The 23524-nt window shown below is 39.5% G+C and overlaps 3 protein-coding genes across 5 annotated transcripts in view; 2 read left to right on the forward strand and 1 right to left on the reverse strand.

The window, feature by feature from the left end:
* Positions 1-1597, reverse strand: part of UPRT (uracil phosphoribosyltransferase homolog) — a 37437-nt gene extending 35840 nt beyond the window's left edge. The window contains 2 exon segments of the mRNA XM_082716050.1: positions 1063-1373; positions 1375-1597. Of these exon segments, the coding sequence (XP_082572176.1) occupies positions 1063-1373; positions 1375-1437 (374 nt within the window). The 5' untranslated portion in view covers positions 1438-1597.
* Positions 1-23524, forward strand: part of ZDHHC15 (zDHHC palmitoyltransferase 15) — a 1212570-nt gene that overhangs the window by 259841 nt on the left and 929205 nt on the right. The gene's annotated exons all lie outside the window — the stretch shown is intronic.
* ABCB7 (ATP binding cassette subfamily B member 7) overlaps positions 1508-23524 on the forward strand; it is a gene marked incomplete at its 5' end in the record, with an annotated part of 170507 nt that continues 148490 nt past the window's right edge. The window contains 2 exons of the mRNA XM_082716518.1: positions 1508-1525; positions 2026-2151. Coding sequence (XP_082572644.1) covers positions 1508-1525; positions 2026-2151 — 144 coding nt within the window. The remainder of the gene's footprint in view (positions 1526-2025; positions 2152-23524) is intronic.

The raw sequence follows: 23524 nt of genomic DNA on the forward strand, positions 1-23524 counted from the left end.
GAAAAAAACTGAAAGCAAGGAAACAAATAGGGAGCCTATTAACAATAGTATGAAGAAAAAGAAAAAGTACGAAGAAACGAAGAAAAAAATAGTACAAAGAAAAAGTTACAGTATGATTTAGAGAATGATGTCTTGACCCAACAACCATTTTAAAAGATTAAGGCACCCACAGAAAAAACGAGTGCTTTGATATTGCAGTAGTTACTCATTTAAGGTGCTGCCATCAGTGCATGGGTGGTTCAGTGGTAGAATTCTCGCCTGCCATTTAAGGTGCTGCCAATATACAAACCAGCTGTAGTTCATCATGGTACTTACTCCCCTTGAAAAACCCCATCTACAACATGAGTTTTGAGATCTCCTCAAGACAGAATTTTAACATTGCATTTTTGGCTATTCGTGAGATTTTGTGTGGCTGTTTGTGGGATTAGGAGGGGGCGCCAAAGATTCTTTTAGGTTCCCTTTGTTCCATTAACTCCACAGGAAACATTTGAGGTTCTGTAACTTTACAAAAATGAATCCTGATAAGAGCTGGATGATAAGCTTCCACGTGACCAACAAAACCCAAACTCCAAGACTAAAAGACCTTAGGCAAAATGACATATTTGCAGTAGCAAACAGTAAACGGTCAGAGAACTCGTTGAACGCAATATAATTCCCTTGAAATTGCTTTATTTCTATTTGTGCGCCCGAGGTGATTTGTGGCAGGGCATAAGCTTCGGCAGCAACCATTTTTGGGTTATAGACCAGCACAGGACACACAGCGTGGGTGAGTTTACACCCAGGAACCGCTGAGGATTAGTATTCCCTCGGAAGAAGCCAAGAAGGAGCCAGGAGCTAATTCAAAGTATCCCTCCTTTTACAGGGTGATGTTAAACCCAGGGACTAGGAAAGACAGGGTTGGAGGCCCGAGTCACGTGACACCCTGCCCTGCCCTATCCCCACAGACTAGTTTCCCAGAGCCCAAGACATTACCCCTTAGCCCTTTTACTTCCAGTCCCGGGCCCCTCCTCCCCCGCCTTGAAACACCCTCCACGTCCCCTATCCCTTTAGATCTCTGCTCACTTGTCCCGGATGATGGTCTGCAGCTCCCGGATCTGATCATTCATAGGCAGCAGTTTAAGCTGCGACCCGATCTGCTGGGAGAATTCGCGGTCCCCAAGGAGGGATTCGCTGGTTGGTGCGTCACAGTTGCCACTGCCACCGCTGCTCTCTGGGTTGAGGCTGGCCTCGTCGCAGGCCGGACGATCCAGCTCGGTTGGTATGCTGGAATGAGCATACCCTGCGAGGAGAGTCGGCATGGTCTTGGAGGCGCTGTTTCCCCCGGGCTGGTCTGACATCAGGTCGCCGGGTCGCAGCGGCTCAGAGCTTGGGGTAGACAGAGTTTGCTTTTTGGTTGTGACAAGGCGTGGAGTCCGAACACCGTAAGTCCACAGCCATACACCAGGCCCCGGGCTGTACCTGCAGCTACTGACCCCTAAGGCTAAAGGAGAGAGAGGAGAAGAGGCGGATGCTCATCCGCTCTCTTGTTCGTCCCGGACGTTTCTAAAACTCTTAACCTGGGTTGCCCCCTCTCACCCCACCACCCCCTTCCTGGCCTCCGTAAGTTCCCCTGGGCGCGTTACGTCCCTGCCCCGCCCACACCGGACGTACAGCCTGCCTAGACGCTATTGGCTCCTCTCCCGGTTGCTCTCAGGCGAACTGCCTGTAACCCTTTGATCACCGGGCTGCTTGGGTTCCCACACCTTAACCAGGCGGCCTGGACGAAGCCAGGGGTGCTTGGTTCCAGGGTCTTCCGGGAGCCCTTGGAGGTTCTGCATGCAAAACTTTGGGGGCGTGGTAGAGCCAGAAAAATCTGGGAGTGGAGAGTGATAAAATGATTACGTACAGAAGGCCCACTGGCTTTAGACTTTGTGTGTTGGCCGAGAGATTATACTTCAAAAAACGGCATCTTCACTTAGCTTGTCTGTGTAACCAAAAGGAAAAGTAAAAAAGCGAAAAGCTGCCGAAGAGCCCGCCTTCTACTAGACTGTTCTACAAACTGCAGCTTCCCAAGTGTGCTTGACCACTAGAGTTTTCCTTATCTTTATTCCTTGGGACCTGTTACTATGGGGATTCCGACAGCATATCAGATCCACGACCACTTTGTTTATTGTAAGTACGTGGAAAGACACTTTTTTGAATCTTTTGGGAAAGAAGGTCCAGGCAGCACTATTTCTCAACCCCAGGAGCAGAGATTTGAACGAAAAGTCAATTTGACTGTTCCTATAACCCAGGTTCTCAAATTTGTCCAAGTTATCTTCCTCTACTATAGACCAAGATTATGTTTGTACTAGATAGTATCTCACCTGAAATACCAGATTAAACCTATGAACCAAAAACTGTACTATATGACTGAGCTGGGGGATCCTGATATAATTATGTTAATACATAGTTCTCAGATGAACTCTTTGACAATCCCTTTGTGCCCTAAGTTCCAAGAATTCTTTAATTCAATTGACTTTGGTCATGCTTAAGCTATTGCATTATTTTCCTGTTTTAAAAAGATTTTATTTATTTGACAGAGAGATAGAGAGAGCACAGGTAGGCAGAATGGCAGGCAGAGGGGAGAGGGAGAAGCAGACTCCCGGCTGAGCCGTGAGCCCTATACAGGGTTTGATCCCGGGACACTGAGATCATGACCTGAGCCAAAGGCAACTGCTTAACTAACTGAGCCATCCAGCTGCCCCTGCATTGTTATTTTAAATGTCTTATGAACAAAAATTTTAATTAAAAGATTAGCCAGTGTTCTGAACAAATACTGTGGTTTGTTTCTCTCCAAATAGCTACAACTTTTAAAGTTTTTTTTTTTTAAGATTTTATTTATTTGTCGGAGAGAGAGCGCGAGCGAAAGTGAGCACAGGCAGACAGAGTGGAAGGCAGAGTCAGAGGGAGAAGCAGGCTCCCTGCGGAGCAAGGAGCCCGATGTGGGACTCGATCCCAGGACGCTGGGATCATGACCTGAGCCGAAGGCAGCTGCTTAACCAACTGAGCCACCCAGGCGTCCCTAGCTACAACTTTTAGATGTATGCCTTGGTTCTATGGCTTCCAGTAGTCTCAAAATCTCTATTTGGATATCTTTTTTTTTGTCATTTACTCCTCCTTCTTTCAAAATTTTTGAATCACTTTTAAAATACATATTTACCTGATGATTCACAGACCTGTACCCCTGGGGCAAATAATACATTATATGTTAATAAAATAATTTGAAAAAGAGTACTTAGTACTCTAATTTGGAATAATAAGAAAGTACATATTTACAGCTTTTTGCAGTTAGTTTACTTGTAAGTACAAAGACCCTCCTGTGGAGCTTAAACAATTTCTGGTAAGGTGTATGGGGCAGGGCAGGCATATCTTTTATAAAGAATTATTCCCTGTTCTAAGAAAGAAAATACCTTGTATAAGAGGTATAAAATAGAACTTGTTAATATGATGTATTAATAACTGAGGTGTCTTGTTTTTTTAAGTTTTTTTTTTTTTTGAGAGAGAGAGAGGAGAGGGAACATGAGCAAGTGGTGGGGGTCTGCAGGGGAGGAGAACAGACTCCTGCCTGAGCAGGAAGCCTGAAGTGAGGCTCCGTCCCAGTTCCCTGGGATCATGATCAGAACCAAAGGCAGATGCTTCACCGACTTAGCAATCTAGGCACCTCCTGAGGTGTCTTTTTTTGTGTTTTGTTGATTTTTTATATTGTATACTTTGAAATGTTTCTATTTTTCTTTTGTGTAAATTCTAAAGGTATTTTTTTCTAGTTACCTTGGGACTTATATAACACATTTTCTAACATTATAGTTTAAATTGATAACAACTTTAATTTTAATCACATATAAAAATTCTACACTTTAACTTCTCCTGTCCCACTTTAAGTTATTGTCACAACTTACATTTATTCCTATTACGTATCATTAAACATGTTTTACTTATAGTTATTTATAATAATCTTCTTTTTTTAAGTAAGATCTATGCCCAGTGTGGGGTTGAACTCATGATCCTGATATCAAGAGTCACATGCTCTACTGACTGAGCCAGCCCGGCACTTCTATAATAATTTTCTTTGAACTTTTATATTTGAATTTAAATTTATTTACTCACCACCATTATACTAATGCAGTGTTCTTTCATTTGTCTATATATTTACCTTTACCAACGAGTTCCATATTTTTTTACTAGTGTTGAGTAGCTGCTTAGTGTCCCTTTGTTTCAACTTGAAGAACTCCCTTCAGCATTTCTTAAAAAGCAGGTCAAGTGGTGATTAAGTCCCTCAGATTTTGTTTGTATGGTCTTTATCTCTCTTTCATTTTTTTACTTCCAAGTTTGTATTTAAATTCCAGTTATTAACATACAGTGTAATACTAGTTTCAAGTGTCAGATTCAGTGATGCATCATTTACATACAACACCCATTGCTCATCACAAGTGCCCTCCTGAATAGCCATCACATTTAACACATCCCCCCACCCATCTCCCCTCTGGCAGCATTCAGTTTGTTTCCTAGAGCTAATGCGTTCCTCTCTCTATTTCCCCCCATGTGTATCTGTTTTGTTTCTTAACTTCCACATATGAGTGAAATCCTGTTATTGGTCTTACTTTGACTGACTGATTCTGCTTAGCAGAATATTCTCTAGATCTATCCACATTGTTACAAATGACAAGATTTCATTCTTTTTTGTGGCTGAGTAATAGTCCATTGAATATATATATCACTCCTTCTTTATCCGTTCATTAGGCCATGGACACTGGGACTCCTTCCATAATTTCCCTGTTGTTGATGATGCTGCTATAAACATAAGGGTGCATGTATCCCTTCAAATCAGTACTTCTGTGTCCTTTGGGTAAAATACATAGGAGTGCAACTGCTGGATCTTAGGGAGGCTACATATTTAACTTTTTGAGGAACCCCCATGCTGTTTTCCAGAGTGACTGCACCAGTCTACATTCCCATCAACAGTGTAAGAGGGCTCCCCTTTCTCTGAATCATTGCCAACGTCTGTTGTTTCCTGACTTGTCAGTTTTAGCCGTTCTGACAGGTGTGGGGTGATACCTCATTGTAGTCCTGATTTGTATTTCCCTGGTGATGAGTGATGTTGTGCATCTTTTCATGTGTCCATTGGCTATCTGGATGTCATCTTCAGAAAAATGTCTATTCATGTCTTCTACCCATTTTTTTTAAACTTGATTATTTGGGTTTGGGGTGTTGAGTTTTATAAGTTCTTTATATATTTTGGATGCTAACCCTTTATCAGATATGTCATTACAAATATCTTCTCCCATTCCACTGGTTGTCTTTTAGTTTTGTTGATTGTTTCCTTCACTATGCAAAAGTTTTTTTATCTTGATGAAGTCCCAATACTTTATTTCTGTTTTTATTTCCCTTGCCTCAGGAATGTTGGTAATGAGAAGGTGCAACAGCTGATGTCAAAGTGGTTACTACCTGTGTTCTCCTCTATATTTTGATTATTTCCATCTCACATTTATATCTTTCATCCATTTTGAATTGATTTTTGTGTATGGTGTGAGAAAGTGGTCTGGTTTCAGACTTCTGCATGTTGTTCCCCAGTTTTCCCAAAACCATTATGTGAGGAGATAGTCTTTACCCCTGAATATTCTTTCCTGCTTTGTTGAAGATTAGTTGACAATATAGTTGTGGATCCATTGCTGGGTTTTATATTCTTTTCTGTTGACCTGTATATCTATTACTGTGACAGTATTATACTGTTTGGATCATTACAGCTGAAGGAGCAGGAGGCTGGCTGAGGACAAAGCAAAAGCTGGCGCCTTGCACCCCCCCTTCACCCGCTCCCCTCCGTATGTGTGGCATTCCTCAGGCACCCCTGACTGCCATAAAATGATAAATGGTTCACTTGCTGAGATCACAATCCTGCAAGACAGGAGTCTCCCTTGGTTTGCAAATGTCCTTGAGATTTACAAACAAAGAAGTTACCTTATCAATAGCCCAATTTCCAGGGACACAGGACTCAGTTCCTCAAGCCCTAATGTCACCCTCCCCTCCATGAAAAATGGAAGGAGGCAAAGGTAGAAGGAAAAGTAAATAAAGTTAAATTTCTTTTAAATCTAAATCTCATTAACAAGGATGCTTGATAGCAGGAATGTAACATTCCACCAGGAGACTCCCAATTGTCTTTACTTGGTAGTAACCAGGCCTTCAATATCCTGATAGTGCTTTTTTCTGCATGTGTGGGCTAACCGGGCAGTTCTGCTTCTGTAAGATTGCTTTGTCTGCTTTCACACAGGGTCCCCTGACCCAATTCACTGACGCCAAGTATGCCTGTTCAAACTGTCAATCAATCAGCTCAGCCCCACCCGAAACTTGTTTGTACCTATCTATAAAAACCCTACACCAACCCAGCTCTGGACCTCTCGGCGTTATCGGCAACGAGCGGCGCAGAGGTCCAGGTTCGAACCTGCAATAAACGACCCTTGCTGATTGGCTTTGACTCTGGTGGTCTTTTAAGGTGGGGGTAATATTCAATTGGCATTTCATTTGGAGGTTCCAACGAGATCTCCCCTTCAAGCCCACCAGACAACTGGTCAACGGGTCGCTGCAACCGATCAGTAAGAAAGCCGGCTTTGTCTTTTGTCTCTGTTTTTCGTATGCTTCGTTCTTTTGTCCTGGTTGTGTGTTTTGTGTGTCTTGTCCTTTCTGTATTCCTGGGTTAGAGTCCCAGGGCGGTGACTGGCAAATACGCCCTGGCGGACGCGCTATAGGGTTGCCAGCGGGCCGCCGGAGACGTCCCTCGAGCCAGGCGGGAACGGCTTCTCAGAGATCGTGGGTTCGAGTCCCACCTCGGAGGCCAACAATGTATGTCTTCATGTATGTCTCCATGTTATGTCTTTAAATGTGGATATGTGTTCCTTGTACTGGTTATGAAGGTTACATTCTGTTTAAGGGGAGGGTGTCTAACCCGTTTGAATCTGAGGAATGCCTGACTGTATGAATGTGTTTGTGGGGCTCCACCGCTTCGGATACGGAGTCTGAGTGGGCTGACCCTGAGTCTCGGGGAGCATCATACGGCATAACGGTCATCTACTCCATGGAGTAGCCTGGTCTGGGGTTTATACGGATAGACCTTAGCTAAGACGCTCCTAAGTTCCCGCGAGGGATGCGAGCAGGACAGCACCTGAAAGATCCCCCTCCCCTTGTCTGCAACATTGTACATATCGGGAGGGAATATAAGAGATAGGTATTAAGATAGGTATTAAGAGTTAAAACCAGATTCAATGAGTCAGCTAGTAAATTTCCTCGTGACATATTGGATGATAATTACGTAAATAAGCCGCCTTCTAGTAAACCCAGGTTGCTGGGCCATCCCTAGCAAAGGGAACTCTGGCTTTATTTCTCTCTGTTTCTCCTAATAGATGTGGGAGCTTCTCCCTCCCTCACTTCCCGTGTTAATGGCTATAACTGGAGCCAACTGGGGTTGGTCTAACTCGAGACAGAGACTATAAGGAATATTCCCAAGCAGCTGCCGAAACTCTCTTTGTTTCGGGGAAGTTTCCCTGTGTTCTCTGGCCTGACTTGGACTGCCTAACCCCTACCCCCTGGCTGATGGGAAAGCATGGTGTCTGCTCCTCTTTTGGGCCTTATGAGCTCTAAAACCGGGAATCTTTTCTCTGCCTCCTGGTGGTGCTTTGTTTCTTCTGTTTCACCCTTACGTGTTTCTGTACCAACGTGTGTGCAGCCTGCATGACTGGCCTCTAGATCATGTACCACAGCTCCTTCTCTCTTCACTGTCAAGGAGCAAGAAGAGTACCCCCTGGACCTAACACCCCCCCCCACTCCAGATCTTCCCACGCATGTCTCAGGTAAATATTCAAAGTGGAGTGGCCCAGGTGGAAAGTAAATCAGTATTGGAATTAAGTTAAGTTTGTTGGTTTAATTAAGATATACATGTCTTTTAAGTTATCAGCAGTAAATGTGAAGCTTCAAAATTTACTGAAGGTCAAATAAGCTCGTGTTATTTGTTAAAATTTGTTAGCAAAGAAATGACTAAACTGATGGTTAATTGTCTGTCTCAAAGTTCTAATGGGTAATTGCTGAAGTAGCTTTCAAAGTCTTTGGTAATCTGAAAGTTTTAAAGTTTTGCTTGGATGACAAATGGAATTGAATTGTCTTAAATTACTGGATTAGGTTTGTGCTTTTGACTTCTTACTGTAAAGAAACTAAGAGTATTTAAATCTGTTGGTAAACTTGTTTGCCACTTAACTGATTCATAAATTTGCCACCTGAAGAATTCTGTTGTAGCAGTTCACAATTGGTTAATAACTAAAGGTGTTTCTAAGAATACAAAGTTCTGCTTAGTGTAACTAAGACTGATGGAAATAAAAGGAAACTCTGTATGTAGTAAAGTAGGAGATATGTAAGAAAGATTTAAGGAAGGTAATTTTGTCCTAAATGAGATGGTTGTTTAGAAGGAAATGGCTTGGGACAAAACCTGAATGCAAAGGAAAGTTGTAGAAGGTTTGTGAAGGGAAATCTTAAGAAAAGGAATTTTTTTTAAATATTTTATTTATTTATTTGACAGACAGAGATCAGAAGTAGGCAGAGAGGCAGGCAGAGAGAGAAGAGGAAGCAGGCTCCCCGCCGAGCAGAGAGCCCGATGCGGGGCTCGATCCCAGGACCCTGGGATCACGACCTGAGCCGAAAGCAGAGGCTTTAACCCACTGAGCCACCCAGGCGCCCCCAGAAAAGGAATTTTATCTATGGTCAAGAATAGATTAAGATTGAAATGAATGAGTTTTAAAGGTACATTGGTACAAGACTGAAATTGTCTCTGTTCAAAAGGACAATGTTTTCTTAGATCAATTGATCTGCTGTTAAGAAAATATAAATGGTTTTCTCTTTGCCTGCCCAGAAAAACCAGTTTCTATGTTTTGTTTTATCAGGTGTTTAACATCCCTAATTATATTTAGGCATGTGCTTTAAAACTTTCTAAAATTTTAGCAAATGTTGACAGGATTTAAGTCGTAAATCTCTTTAACTCAGGCTTTTCCTTGGTATGTGAAGTTGCTCATGAAGTACTACTGAACCAATGATAAACCTTGGATTACATTTGGGAAAATACTATAACTATTCTAAAGATTCTACGCACTTCCTAAAGTTTTAATGTTTTGAGAGATCATCGCTTGATACTGTAATTATGGAAATGTTATGTATCACAGAAATGACCTGATTTCCTTGCAGCTAAATTGTAAACTCCCGTGTCTCTTTAGCTCTAACCATATCCATTCTGAGATTTTGTCACTTATAATTGTTTTAATTCTCTTGTAAAATGAGTTTTATCTTCAAGGATATTCCTATAAAGGACTTTCAGGACAAATACAGATATTTGATATACTTGAAAATCCTAAAACTGAAATGGGTAAGAATTTCCAAAACTGACTGAAGCCGCATTCACCAGATTTGGTAACATGGGACTAAATGAACTAAAAGATTATAGTGTTGTGTCTCTTAATGTTTTGTCTTACTTTAAACATTGCTGGTTCTCTCTAATGTTTGCTCTTCCAGACTAGGGATACTTCCTCCTAGTTATCTGTAACTTGCAGAGATGTAAAAGTATTGATTTGCAAACAAATCAAAGCTTTCAACTTTTCTCTCTATCTGAATCCTCTGAAACCAAAAGGTCTCAGTAAGCATTCTTCCATGGCAAGCAGTCATTTGCATAAGTTTAATAAGAATCTGTTCTCCTTGTAACAGGACACCATTGGAAACTGGTTATTTTACCAAGGCTTTGACTGGGATGTCATATTTTTTTTTTATTTGACAGAGAGAGATCACAAGTAGGCAGAGAGAGAGAGAGGAGGAAGCAGGCTCCCTGCTGAGCAGAGAGCCACATGTGGGACTCGATCTCAGGACCCTGAGATCATGACCTGAGCTGAAGGCAGCGGCTTAACCCACAGAGCCACCCAGGCGCCCCGGGATGTCATATTTGAAAAGACTCAAATATGACCAGACAGTTTAAAGGAACTAAGGCTGACTTTATGAAACCTGGAGCCATAAAGCCCCTTGGGACTGTTGGCCTGATTCCTTGCTTACAGAGTTCCCAGCTGCCTCACCAGGTGAGTAAAGGATGTCACTCCTTCGTAGGTGCGGAGACTCAGAAAAGGAACTCGCCCAAATCAACAGGTATTGCAGGCATGCCTGATGGCAAGTACAGAGCTTGGCTTCTGGCCCGGAGAGGCTACTAAAAGTTCAACCTAGAGATTCCTTATAAGAAGTTCCAGCAAAGCAGATTCTAAAAGATCTATATGATCACACTCAACTGTTCTTGCTGAGCTTATGTAAATAATGGGCCAAGTTTGTTAAAACTGGACTTGTTTCACAAGTGAATTAGTCCTGATTTGGCTATCTCTGTAAATGAGGGTTATTTTAGAGAGAAAAATTGTTTTAGTAACACACCTTTATGGATGTTAAATTCTAGATTTGATTGTCTTTAAATGTTTACCTAAGCTAAACAATTTGAGGTAAACTTCAGAGAACTTGTACAATAGCTTCTTTAGTCGACTTTACTGTTTTGTGGGGATATTAGCAGACCCCACGGCACATGATGAAACAACTGGAATAATGAAATTGTCTAAAAGCCAGCATACCACACTCCATAGGATTAACTATGGACTTGTGGAGATAATGGATGACCCCACTTTCTTTATGATTGGATTGAATGATCCATGGGGGACTCCCCTTATCTCTTGACAAGTTTTCTCACTTGCCAGTGATCCTCTGTAATCAGGATATTGTTAAGGTTGGACCACTCAAAGGTCTTCTTACTGGTTTCATCCCTTAGTCATATTTATTGTAGAGGCCACCTCTGTTGAGGTGCAATTGCAAACAGATGCTTTAGCTAAGCATAGAACAGCCCTCCTCATAAAAAGAGCTTCAAAGCTCACTATAAAACAGTCCCTGACTGTAATAACTTCACATCAGGTCCATATTTGTCTTAGAATTCAAAGGTCATCAGTGGATGATAGAAACCAACTAATTAAATATTGGACTATACTTATAGATATGCCAGAATTAATACTTAAAACTTGTCAGACTTTAAACCTAGTTACCTGTATGCCTGAACCTGACCACTGTACTTCTTTCTCTATAGAGCAAAAAAAAGGTTATTGATCTTGCTTACTCTATTTGTCCAGATTTAAGATGCCCCTGTTAAAAATACAACTGACAGTTGGTTTTCTGATGATAGTAGTTTTCATAGAAAAAAATAAGAAAAGCTAGGTGTGCCATAGTGCTCACTAGCACTTTGCAATTGCCAAAGCCTAAGAATAAACATTAACACTGACTCCAAATATGCTTTCCTGGTACTACATGCCCATGGAGCTATTTGGAAGGAAAGGGGATTGCTATCAAGCCATAACTCCCCAATCCAATATGGGCCTAAGTTCCAAAACCCTCCTCATCCCTATACTAAGGATGGCATATATCAAATCTGGGATACATATCTGTGACTCACACCCATGATTGGACAGCTCAGTCAAAAGGCAGTTTTATGCTGGGAACAAAGAAATCATCATATGTATGATACTTGGGCAAATAACACACAATATCTGGGATGGCTATCACTAGAAATGTGTTCCCAAGTTATAGTACTCCAGGCTACTGACTGGTTTGCTACTGACTGGGCAAGGCGACCTGGCATTAGATGGCCAGTTCCAAATGGAACCAACTGGATATGTGGAACCAACCTGTGGCCCTGGCTTCCTCCAGGGTGGATAGGTCGCTGTACTTTAGGATTTGCCTGGATTCATGGGCGTATTACTAAAACCATTACAACTCCATCTAATCTCCCCAACTTAAAACAAAGATGGACACGATCTATTTTTAAATGGTATGATCACTTAGCATCCATCTTTGTTCCATCTGCGGGACTAGAGGATGTCATGTGGCATGTAGAAGCCCTTAATAAATATACTACAAAGGCACTCAATGATTCACTAAATAGCATCTCCCTGCTTAATACCGAAGTGTCACAGATACGCAAGGCAGTCCTACAAAATAGGATGGCTTTAGATGTCCTGACAGCAGCCCAGGGTGGCACATGGCAATTATCAAGACAGAATGTTGTGTGTACATCCCAGACTATCACAAAAATATCACAGGACTAATAAAGGATATGAATGCCCAGATTAAGGCTCTACAAGGTCCCTCTCTCTCTTTTAGTGATTGGTTAAGTTCCTGGCTTAGAGGAGGGCTATGGCTGAATTTCCTTTTCCGGCTTCTTATTCTTATCGCCTTATTAAACCTTAATATGTTGCTTTGTTCCATGTTTCTCTACTTGGTGCCGAGACTCCATTGCTACAATGACTACACCACGACAGACGATCCTTGTCACGCGCGAGGACGCCTCTTCACTATCAGCGCTGGATTCAGCTGCCTCCACCTTTCATAACTCCCTTATACATTCCTACCCTGATCAATATTGACCCCAGTAGGTAGGGACAGCTCTACACCCCTATTCAGCACGAAGAAGTTATAGAAGATGAGACCTTCCACCTTCAACCCCCTTAAAGATTTAAGGGTCAAAGTTGTTCAGGGGGGAATGAAGGAGCAGGAGGCTGGCTGAGGACAAAGCAAAAGCTGGAGCCTTGCACCCCCCCTTCACCCGCTCCCCTCCGTATGTGTGGCATTCCTCAGGCACCCCTGACTGCCATAAAATGATAAATGGTTAACTTGCTGAGATCGCGATCCTGCAAGACAGGAGTCTCCCTTGGTTTGCAAGTGTCCTTGTGATTTACAAACAAAGAAGTTACCTTATCAATAGCCCAATTTCCAGGGACACAGGACTCAGTTCCTCAAGCCCTAATGTCACCCTCCCCTCCATGAAAAATGGAAGGAGGCAAAGGTAGAAGGAAAAGTAAATAAAGTTAAATTTCTTTTAAATCTAAATCTCATTAACAAGGATGCTTGATAGCAGGAATGTAACATTCCACCAGGAGACTCCCAATTGTCTTTACTTGGTAGTAACCAGGCCTTCAATATCCTGATAGTGCTTTTTTCTGCATGCGTGGGCTAACCGGGCAGTTCTGCTTCTGTAAGATTGCTTTGTCTGCTTTCATACAGGGTCCCCAGACCCAATTCACTGACGCCAAGTATGCCTGTTCAAACTGTCAATCAATCAGCTCAGCCCCACCCGAAACTTGTTTGTACCTATCTATAAAAACCCTACACCAACCCAGCTCTGGACCTCTCGGCGTTATCGGCAATGAGCGGCGCAGAGGTCCAGGTTCGAACCTGCAATAAATGACCCTTGCTGATTGGCTTTGACTCACGTCTCTGGTGGTCTTTTAAGGTGGGGGTAATATTCAATTGGCATTTCACAGCTTTGTAATAAAACTTTAAGTCTGAAATCATGATGGCTCCAGGTTTGCTTTTCTTCTTCAAAATTGCTTTGGCTATTTAGGGTCTTTCATGGTTCCATACAAATTATAAGATTGTTTGTGCTAGCTCTATGAAAAATGCTGTTGGTATTTTGATAGCAATTGCATTGAATACCTTTAGTAAGTAGTATAGACATTTTAACAATGTTTATTTTTTCCAACCCATGAACATGGAATGTCTTTCCATTACTTTGTGTCATCTTCAGTTTATTTCATCAGTGTTTTCTAGTTTCAAGAGTACAGATCTTTTGCCTCTTTGGTTAAGTTTATTCCTAGATATCTTGTGGTTTTGCTTCAGTTGTAAATGGGATGGATTCCTTGATTTCTTTTTCTGTTGCTTCTTTATTGGTATATAGAAATACAACAGATTTCTGCATGTTGATTTTGTATCCTATGACTTGACTGAATTTGTGTATCAGTTCTAGCAATTTTTTGGTGGAGTCTCTTGGGTTTTCTACATAGAGTATCATGTTATCTGCAAACAGTGAAAATTTCACTTCTTTCTTGCCAATTTGGATGCCTTCTATTTCATTTTGTTTTCTGTTTGCTGAGGCTAGGATTTCCAGTACTATGTTAAAATAACAAAGGTCAGAGTGATCATCCCTGTCTTGTTCCTGACTATAGAGGAAAAACTCTCAGTTTTTCCCCATTGAGGATGATATTAGCTGTGGGTTTTTTGTATGTGACCTTTATGATTCTTCTATTCCTAAATGGTGGAGGGTTTTTATCATAAATGGATGTTGTACTTTATCAAATATTATTTCCAAATTGATTGAAAGGATCATATGGTTCTTATCCTTTCTTTTATTAATGTGGTGTATCACATTCATTGATCTGTGAATATTGAATCATCCTTGCAATTCAGGAATAAATCCCTCCTGATCATGGTGAAAGATTCTATTAATGTACTGTTGCATTCAATTTGCTAGTATTTGATTGAGAATTTTGTATCCACGTTCATCAAGGATTTTGGTGTGTAGTTCTCTTTCTTAGCGAAGTCTTGTCTGGTTTTGGAATCAGGGTAATACTGGCCTTGTAGAATGAGTTTGGAAGTTTTCCTTCCATTTCTATTTTTTTGGAATAGTTTAAGAAGAATAGGTATTATCTCTTCTTTAAATGCTTGGTAGAATTCCCCTGGGAAGCCATCTTGCCCTGGACTTTGGTTTGTTAGGAGACATTTGATTACTGATTCCATTTCTTTGGTGCTTATGGGTCTGTTCAAGTTTTCTATTTCTTCTTGTTTCAGTTTTGGTAGTTTATATGTTTCTAGGAATTATTTCATTTCTTTTAGATTCCCCTATTTGTTCACATACGATTTTTCATAATATTCTCTTATATTGTTTGTATTTCCATATTGTTGCTTATGATTTTTTCCTCTCTCATTTGTGATTTGATGATTATTTAGGTCATTTCTCTTTTCTTTTTGATAAGTCTGGCCAGGAATTTATTAATGCTATTAATTTTTTTAAGAACCAGCTCATGATTTCATTGATCTGTTATATTGGGGTGGTTTTTTTTGTTTATATCATTTATTTCTACTCCAATCTTTCTTATTTCCCTTCTTCTGATGGCTTTGGACTTCATTTGTTGTTCTTTGTCTATCTCCTTTAGGCTTAAGTTTACATTTCTTCTTTGAGATTTTTCTTGCTTCTTGAGGTAGGCCTGAATTTGTGGTCTTTCTACATTTTTTTTTTGTGGTTGACTTCAAGCTTCCTAGATTTGTGGTTGGAAAAGATGCATGGTATGAACTCAATCTTTTTATATTTGTTGATGCCTGATTTGTGACCTCGTATGGGACCTATTCTGGAGAATGTCCCATGTGCACTTGAGAGGAACGTGTATTCTGCTCCTTTAGGATGAAATATTCTGAATATATCTGTAAAGTCCATCTGGTCCAGTTGTCATACAAAGCCATTGTTTCCTTGTTGATTTTCTGCTTAGGTGATCTGTCCATTGCTGTAAGTGGGGTGTTAAAGTCCCTTACTATTATTGTATTATTATCAGTAATATGTTTGTTAGTATGTGTTCCTTTATGTTTGTTATTAAGTGTTACTAAGGATGCTCCCCTTTGGGGTGCATAAACATTAACAATTATTAGATCTTCTTATTGGATGGACCCCTTTACTATGATAGAGAGCCCTTCTTCATCTCTTGTTACAGTCTTTGGATTAAAATCTAGTTTGTGTGATAGAATTATTGCTACTCTGGCTTTCTTTTGACTTCCATACGCATGGTAAACTTTTCTCCATCCCCTCACTTTTAATCTGCAGGTGTCATAAGGTCTAAAATGAGTCCTTGTAGGCAGCAGATAGATGGATCTCATTTTTATCCATTCTGACACCTTATGTCTTTTGATTGAAGCATTCAGTCCATTTGCATTCAGAGTAATCTCTGTTACAGATGAATTTAGTGCCATTTTATTACTTGTTTTGTCATTGTTTCTGGAGATTTTCTGTGTTCCTTTCTAGTCTTTGTGTTCCTTCTATTCTTTAGTCCATTCTAGTCTTCTAGTCTAGTTCCTTTCTAGTTCCTTTCTAGTCTTTCTAGTCTATTTCCTTTTCTACTCCTTTCTAGACTAGACTTAGTCTCTAGTCTAGTTCCTTTCTGGTTCCTTTCTAGTCTAGTCTAGTCTAGTCTTTTGGTCTTTCCCACTCAAAAAGTTCCCTTTGATATTTCTTTCAGGGCTAGTTGAGTGGTCACAAACTCCTTTAGTGTTTGTCTGGAAAACTCTTTATCTCTCCTTCTATTCTGAATGACAGCCTTGTTGGATAGAGTATTCTTGACTGCATATTTGTCCCATTCAGTACATTGAATATATCATGCCACTCTCTTCTGGCCTGCCAGGTTTTTGTGGAGAGATCTGCTGCTAATCATGTTCATCTTCCCTTGTAAGTTAGGGACTTCGTTTGTCTTGCTGCTTTTAGGATTTTTTTTTTCTTTATCTCTATATATTGAAAATTTAACTGCAATACCTCTTGGGTGTTGGCCTGCTTTTGTTGATTTTGATGGGATTTCTCTGTGCCTCCTGGATTTGGAAGTCTGTTTCTTTCCCCAGATTGGGGAATTTCTCAGTTATAATTTCCTCAAATAAAGTTTTTCTCCCTTTTCTCTCTTCTTCTTCTCCTTATGGGATTCCTATTATAAGAATCTTACTGTATTTCATGAGTCACTCTGTTCGCTAAGCCTACTTTCCAGATTCAACATTTTTCTTCCCCTCCTCCTTTCAGTTTCATCATTTTCCATAATTGCATCTTCTGTATCACTTATTAATTCCCCTGTTTCTTCTATCTTTGAGATCATTACATTCAGTTTTTATCTTACTCATTGTATTTTTTTTTCATTTTTGGCCTGATTGGTTATAAGCTTTTTCATCTCTGTAGTAAGGGTATCCCTGATGTCTTCAATCTTTTTCTCAAGCACAACTAGTATCCTTAAGATTGTTGCTTTAAGTTCTGGCTCAAGTGTATTACCTATATCTGTTTCCATTAGATCCTTGGCCCTGACCATTTTTTGTTCTTTCTGATCAATTCCTCCATCTTGACATTTGGTTTAAGTCTCTGTCTTCTCTGTGTTAGGAAAACCTATATGTTTCCTGCTCCTGAGAGTTGCCTGTCTGAAGCAGTGCAGTGCACTTTGGGCTTTATCTCACCCAGCAAGCTGTTTTAAAACTCACAACTTTAGGGACCTAGTAAGTCAGGCACCTATGCTGGTCTTCTGGGTAGGGTTTTGCCATACTGGAACTGATACAGGTTTGACCCAGAGGGCAGTCTTACTAGATTGCAGGACCATGGGATTTGAAGCAAAGCACACTAAAGATCCAGTATTCATTTTAGCCAGCCTCAGCAGGTGTCTCTTCACCTATGCTGACGTGTGGGGAGGGATATGGCACCCTCCAGCACTTTCCTCCCTGGAGGGGCAATGCCACCACACTCAGATGTATCCAAAAAGAGAACAGTCTCCCCCAACAATATGTCATAAGCAAATATCACACCACACCCTCTGCCCTCTCCCCTATCCCCCAGCTATCCTGGGATACCCTCTCCAGGAATACTGTAGTGCCCTCTAGGCTTTATACCAACCGTGCTGTAGACTTGTAAAACTCTAGTCTTTGAGCTCTGCTGTTTGTAAAAACTCAAGACAACCAGACCTTTCACTTTTCCCAGTCAATGGCTTTGGGAAGATGTTCTTGTGTGATCTTCTCTCTCTCCAAATACAAGCTGTATTTTAAAAAGGAATTCTCAAAACTCAATGACAAGAAAATAACCCAACTAAGAGTGCTACAAGACTTTAGACACTTCACAGAAAAGGATGTATTGATTGCAAATAATCATATAACAGATTCAACATCATTAGTTATGAGGGAAATGCAAATTAATGCCATAATGATATACTCTAATACAATTATTAAAATCATATACAAATATATAAATATAAATATACTGGCTATACCACATGCTGGCCAGAATGCAGAACAACTGGATCTTTCATATATTACTGTTTCAGAATGTAAAATTATGCAGCAATTCTGAAAAAATCAGTTTGAAAAGGCAGGTTTGTTAACATATATACAAACTATTGCTATGTACAATATGCCCTAAAGAAATGGATGCCTGTGTTTCCATAAAAATTTCTACCCATATACCTATTACAGCTCTACTTATAATTGCCCCCAAGACTGGACCAAAAATATCCTTAAATTGGTTAATGAATAAACAAACAGTGGTATACCCATTCATTGGAATACTATTTAGCAATAAAAAGGAGTACCTATTATCTTATATAACAATTTGGTTGAATCTGCAAGGCATTTTTTACAGAAAAATTGGTTTGGAAAACATTTCCTAACCAATTTTATGATGCCAGCATTACCCTGATACCAAAACCAGACACAGTGAGAACAAACAAAAACACCAAACCTTAAAGACCAATGTCCCTCATGAATATAGATACAAAAAGATCTTTTTTTAAAAATTTTTTCAATTTATTTCTTTTCAGAAAAACAGTATTCATTATTTTTTCACCACACCCAGTGCTCCATGCAAACCGTGCCCTCTATAATACCCACCACCTGGTACCCCAACCTCCGACCCCCCCCCCGCCACTTCCAACCCCTCAGATTGTTTTTCAGAGTCCATAGTCTCTCATGATTCACCTCCCCTTCCAATTTACCCCAACTCCCTTCTCCTCTCTAACACCCCTTGTCCTCCATGATATTTGTTATGCTCCACAAATAAGTGAAACCATATGATAATTGACTCTCTCTGCTTGACTTATTTCACTCAGCATAATCTCTTGCAGTCCAGTCCATGTTGCTACAAAAGTTGGGTATTCATCCTTTCTGATGGAGGCATAATACTCCATAGTGTATATGGACCACATCTTCCTTATCCATTCGTCCATTGAAGGGCATCTTGGTTCTTTCCATAGTTTGGCGACCGTGGCCATTGCTGCTATAAACATTGGGGTACAGATGGCCCATCTTTTCACGACATCTGTATCTTTGGGGTAAATACCCAGGAGTGCAATGGCCCGGTCATAGGGAAGTTCTATTTTTAATTTCTTGAGGAATCTCCACACTGTTCTCCAAAGAGGCTGCACCAACTTGCATTCCCACCAACAGTGGAAGAGGGTTCCCCTTTCTCCACATCCTCTCCAACACATGTTGTTTCCTGTTTTGTTAATTTTGGCCATTCTAACTGGAAGATCTTTTTTTTTTTTTTGATGCAAAAAGATCTTTAGCAAAAGGTTAGCAAATCAAATCCATCTGTATATAAAATAAATAATACAGCATGACCAAGGAAGGTCTTTTTCTAGGAATTCAAGGCTGCTTCAATATTTCAAAATCAATCAATGTAATTCATCATATTAAGATCTTACAGAAGAATTATGTAATATTATAATTTAATGTAGAAAAAACATTTGGCCAAATCCAACACTCATTTAAGATAAAAATTCCCCACTCTAGGAATAGAAGGTAACCTCCTCAACCCAATTAAGGGAATCTGTAAAAAGCCTACATCTAACATTATATTTAGTGGTGAAAAACTGATTATTTTCCCCCAATATTAAATAGAAAACAAGTGTGTTTTCTCTCATCTCTTCCATCCAGTGCAGGAATGGAATTCCTACTCTGTGCATTAAGGCTAAAATAAAGGAAATTTAAAACATACAAATTTCAAAGGAGGAAATACAACTGCACTCATTGGCATATGACATGCTTTTCTTTTTAGAAAATCTCAAAGAATCTACTGGGGAAAAAAACCTCCTAGAACTAGTAAGTGAGCATAGCAAAGTTGAAAAACATATGGTCAATGTACAAAAATCAATAATATTTCCACATACTTTCAATGAACAATTGTAACCTGAAATTTAAAACACCATAGTATTTATAATAGCTTCATTAACAAATTAAATATTAAGCATAAGTCTAACAGAGACCCAAATAAGAGATTAATGATATTAGTTTTTTATTATAGGATGGAAAGCTGAATAGAACAGTATCCCATCTATTACAGAATTTGCAATTTAGTAGGGGACAAATATATGTTTTCAAAAAGGTACTGGGTCGTTTTTGACTAATGTCACAAGTAAGGTATTATCAAGGGTTTGTATGAACTTTGAAGAGGAAGAGATTGTACCAAAATAGATTAGGAACCAGAAATTTCATTGCACCTGGAAGAATGGGCAGGATTCAGGTAGATGGAGGGGCAGAAATTGTGATAGGAAGAAGGAATGTTATAAACTCAATACATAAATGGGAAAATTCATATTTTATGTGGGGGAATAGTAAGTAGGTCTTACAGAAGCATGAAGTTCTAGTAAGGAGTTCTAAAATATAAACTAGAAAGATAGCTTTGTGGAGATTTAATGTGCTTCGAATATCAGCTGGTACAATTTGGATTGCATTCAGTTTAGAATAGAGAACCAATCAAAGAAAGCATGTGTTTATAATTGTACTCTTACCAAAGTAACAGGAAATAATATAAATACGCTAAGAGGAAATTCTAGGCTTGCATGGGTAGTAGGCATTTGTAGAAGAGTTGCCTAGATAAGAGGTTTATAGTGTAGTTGTTACAGTGTCTGTCTCTATGGAAATAGGAGTTGGGGACTCAGCTTGCCAGGGTATTAATACACTACATTTAGAAATTATAAACCCAGAGATAAGCATTTAACTGATGAAAAACCAGAGGGCAAAGCTGGGTGAAGCAGGCATGGAGAGAGAAACTCACTGAAGCAAATTTGGAGAGTTAATTTGATCTAAGAAACAGAGCGGTAGATAGGTGAACAAATGGGCAAAACAGTCATGAATTGGAGCAGAAAGGGAGCAGTGTGGTCAGGCAAGATAAGCTTGCCTGAGAGCCAAAAAATCTTTTAATAACTGAATTCCAATGTATGTGGACATACTCATATCCTGTAACTCACCCCAAAACATTACACATTTCAGGCATAGTAATCTGTTCAACATCCCCTAATCTCATCATTCATTTCAGGCCTTCATGCATTTGCACATGCATTTTCCAGCTTCCCTTAATGTTTGTCCCTCCTTCAGCCATCTTTTTCATCCCTTTTCCACCTGGCATACACTCCTCCTTTAAAGCCTAGTTCAAATGTCAAATCCTTGGTGAAGGTTTAGGCACAGTTAGAGGCCCCCTTCCTTGTTCAAATCTCTGCTAAAGCATGTTGCATTGTAGCTATCTTCCTCCTCTCATTAAACCTTGACCTCTTTATGAACTGAGATTCTATCTTATCTATTCTGTATCCATAGTACTTGATATAATGCCTGGAACATAGTATGTAGGAAATTGAATTAATTAATCAATTAACTAGTTCATTTTTAAGAAACCATGGGCTTTAATCTGCCTTATTTGAAAGGGGTCTTACTCTAGTCATTGATATTAACTCTCACTATGGATGTTCCCCTGGCAGTGGAGTATGTTATACTCTGTAATCACATTGACTATGAATCACATTGGTTGGTGAAAAATACCAGTGTCTCTAATTTATCAGTTGTAGGGATCAGATAAGAAATATTTATTTCTTTACTTTGTTGCTCTGGTGAACTCTCAGAAAGTTTAGTTGAAAAATCAGTGGTGGGTTATTTGTAGAAAAACAGTAACTCTGAACTGGTGTACGTAGTTATGGGCATTCAGTTCCCAGGGCTTCATTTTAGTTCTGTAACTGTTCCATACAGGTCCTTGAGATAACTATGTTGACGTAGGAATTCCAAATGATCCAAACCACGAATAACTTCTTTCTTTAATCAGAGATATGGGTGACTACAGTGGTAATGATTACCACAGATGCTGAGCTTGGCAGGATAATTCCCTGAAGTCTACATGGAGGTTGTGGCATGAGTCTTAGGAGCCAGGAAATATTCAGGATAAAAGTGATATTGCATGGAATGGTATCTTCTGCATTGCAGAGGAAAGATTTGTTTTTAATATAAAACCATACATTGGAAAAGATATTCATTTTTGAAGATTTTTGAGTAATACTTAGGGACTAGTTTAGATATAAATTTTAATGTATTCTGTCTGACCATCTGAGAACAATCTACTGAGGTTAAATTTCACCTAGAGGGGAAGAAATAGAGATTTTCAAAATAGAATTAGTAGATGGTGACCTTGGCCTATAAGGACCTGATTCCAAAGCCAGTGGAGAGTTTGAGAGACATTTTTGAAAGCTATTAGTGGTGTCTTATAAACTTATGGTTAAGGTATTGAGCACCACAAAAAAAGGAGTCTTATTACAAAATAGAGTTCTCAATAAAGCCCTAGATATTATGGCATAAGAGGTTGAAGTTTAACCAAAGAGTTTTTGAAAGGCCTTTCTGCCTTCTAGTTGATTCCTCTACCAAAGAGTCCATTTCATTTGCCTCTAAATGGATTCCATATTAATTATATTGGAAAAGCTGAAGCCAGGGTTTCATGGCATAGACATGGAATGTAGATTTGTTTCCTGAGGGTGAAATATAAGAAGTGCAGAGGTATGACTTCAGTATTGTATTAGGTCAAGTGCAGAAACAGAAAATGTGTCTACATATGCAAGAGTCTTTGTTATATAAGGAAGATAATCTTATGTTCTTACGTTCTTACATTAGTCTTATATTCAACAGTTCTTTGTTGCAGCCCTAAGTTTATGAAATAACATATTCCAAAGCATAAAAAATATAACAAATAAATATGAAGATTCAGGTCTTCATTATTTCTGCTGAGAAGTTAGCTGTTAATCTTATTGGAATTTTCCTATAAGTGACAGGTGGTTTTCCTCTTGCTGATTTCAAGATTTTCTCTTTGTCTTTAATTTTTAGCATTTTTACTATGATATATCTGTTTGTGGGTTTTGTTCAATTTCTCCTACTTAGAATTTGTTGAGTTTTCTGGATGTGTGGATTATTGTTTTTTTTCTTTTTAGTAAATTTGAATTTTCAGCCATTCTTTAAATATTTTTCCTTCTGTCTCTCCTCTCCTTGCATTCTCATTATGTGTATATCGGTGTGCTTAATGGTGTCCCATGCTACTCTGAGGTTCTGTTCCTTTTTCTTCTTTTTTTCTCTTTCTGTTGTTCAGCATGCACAGTCTCTATCAACATCTCTTCAAGTTCATTAATTCCTTTTTTCTTCTAGTTTGAATGTACTGTTGAACCTTTATAATGATTATAAATTTTCAGTTATTGCACTTTCAACCTCAGAATTTTTATTTGGTTCTTTAAAGAAATTTTCTTTTTTAAAAGACTTGAGCCAGAGGCAGACACTTAACTGACTGAGCCACCCAGGTGTCCCAGAAATTTTCTCTTTATTGACATTCTCTGTTTGATGGAACACAATCACCATATTCTTCTTTATTTAATCAAATTTTAGTTCAGATCAGGCAACCTTACTCATCTTTACATATCTGCTACCTAGCACAGACCCTGAAACTTAATGAGGATGTAATAGCTTGCAATAATTTGTGTTGAGCAAATACAAAATAATTAGTTCGGTTCTGCGCATATGTTTATAATGCTATTTATAGCTCTTATCTGTTTAATCTAATATCTGGTCACTCTCACAGGCAGCTTTTGTTGCCCTTTTTCCCCTCTAATGTTTAGGTCAT

This window comes from Mustela nivalis, assembly GCF_964662115.1.
Source record: "Mustela nivalis genome assembly, chromosome: X".
NCBI lineage: Eukaryota > Metazoa > Chordata > Mammalia > Carnivora > Mustelidae > Mustela > Mustela nivalis.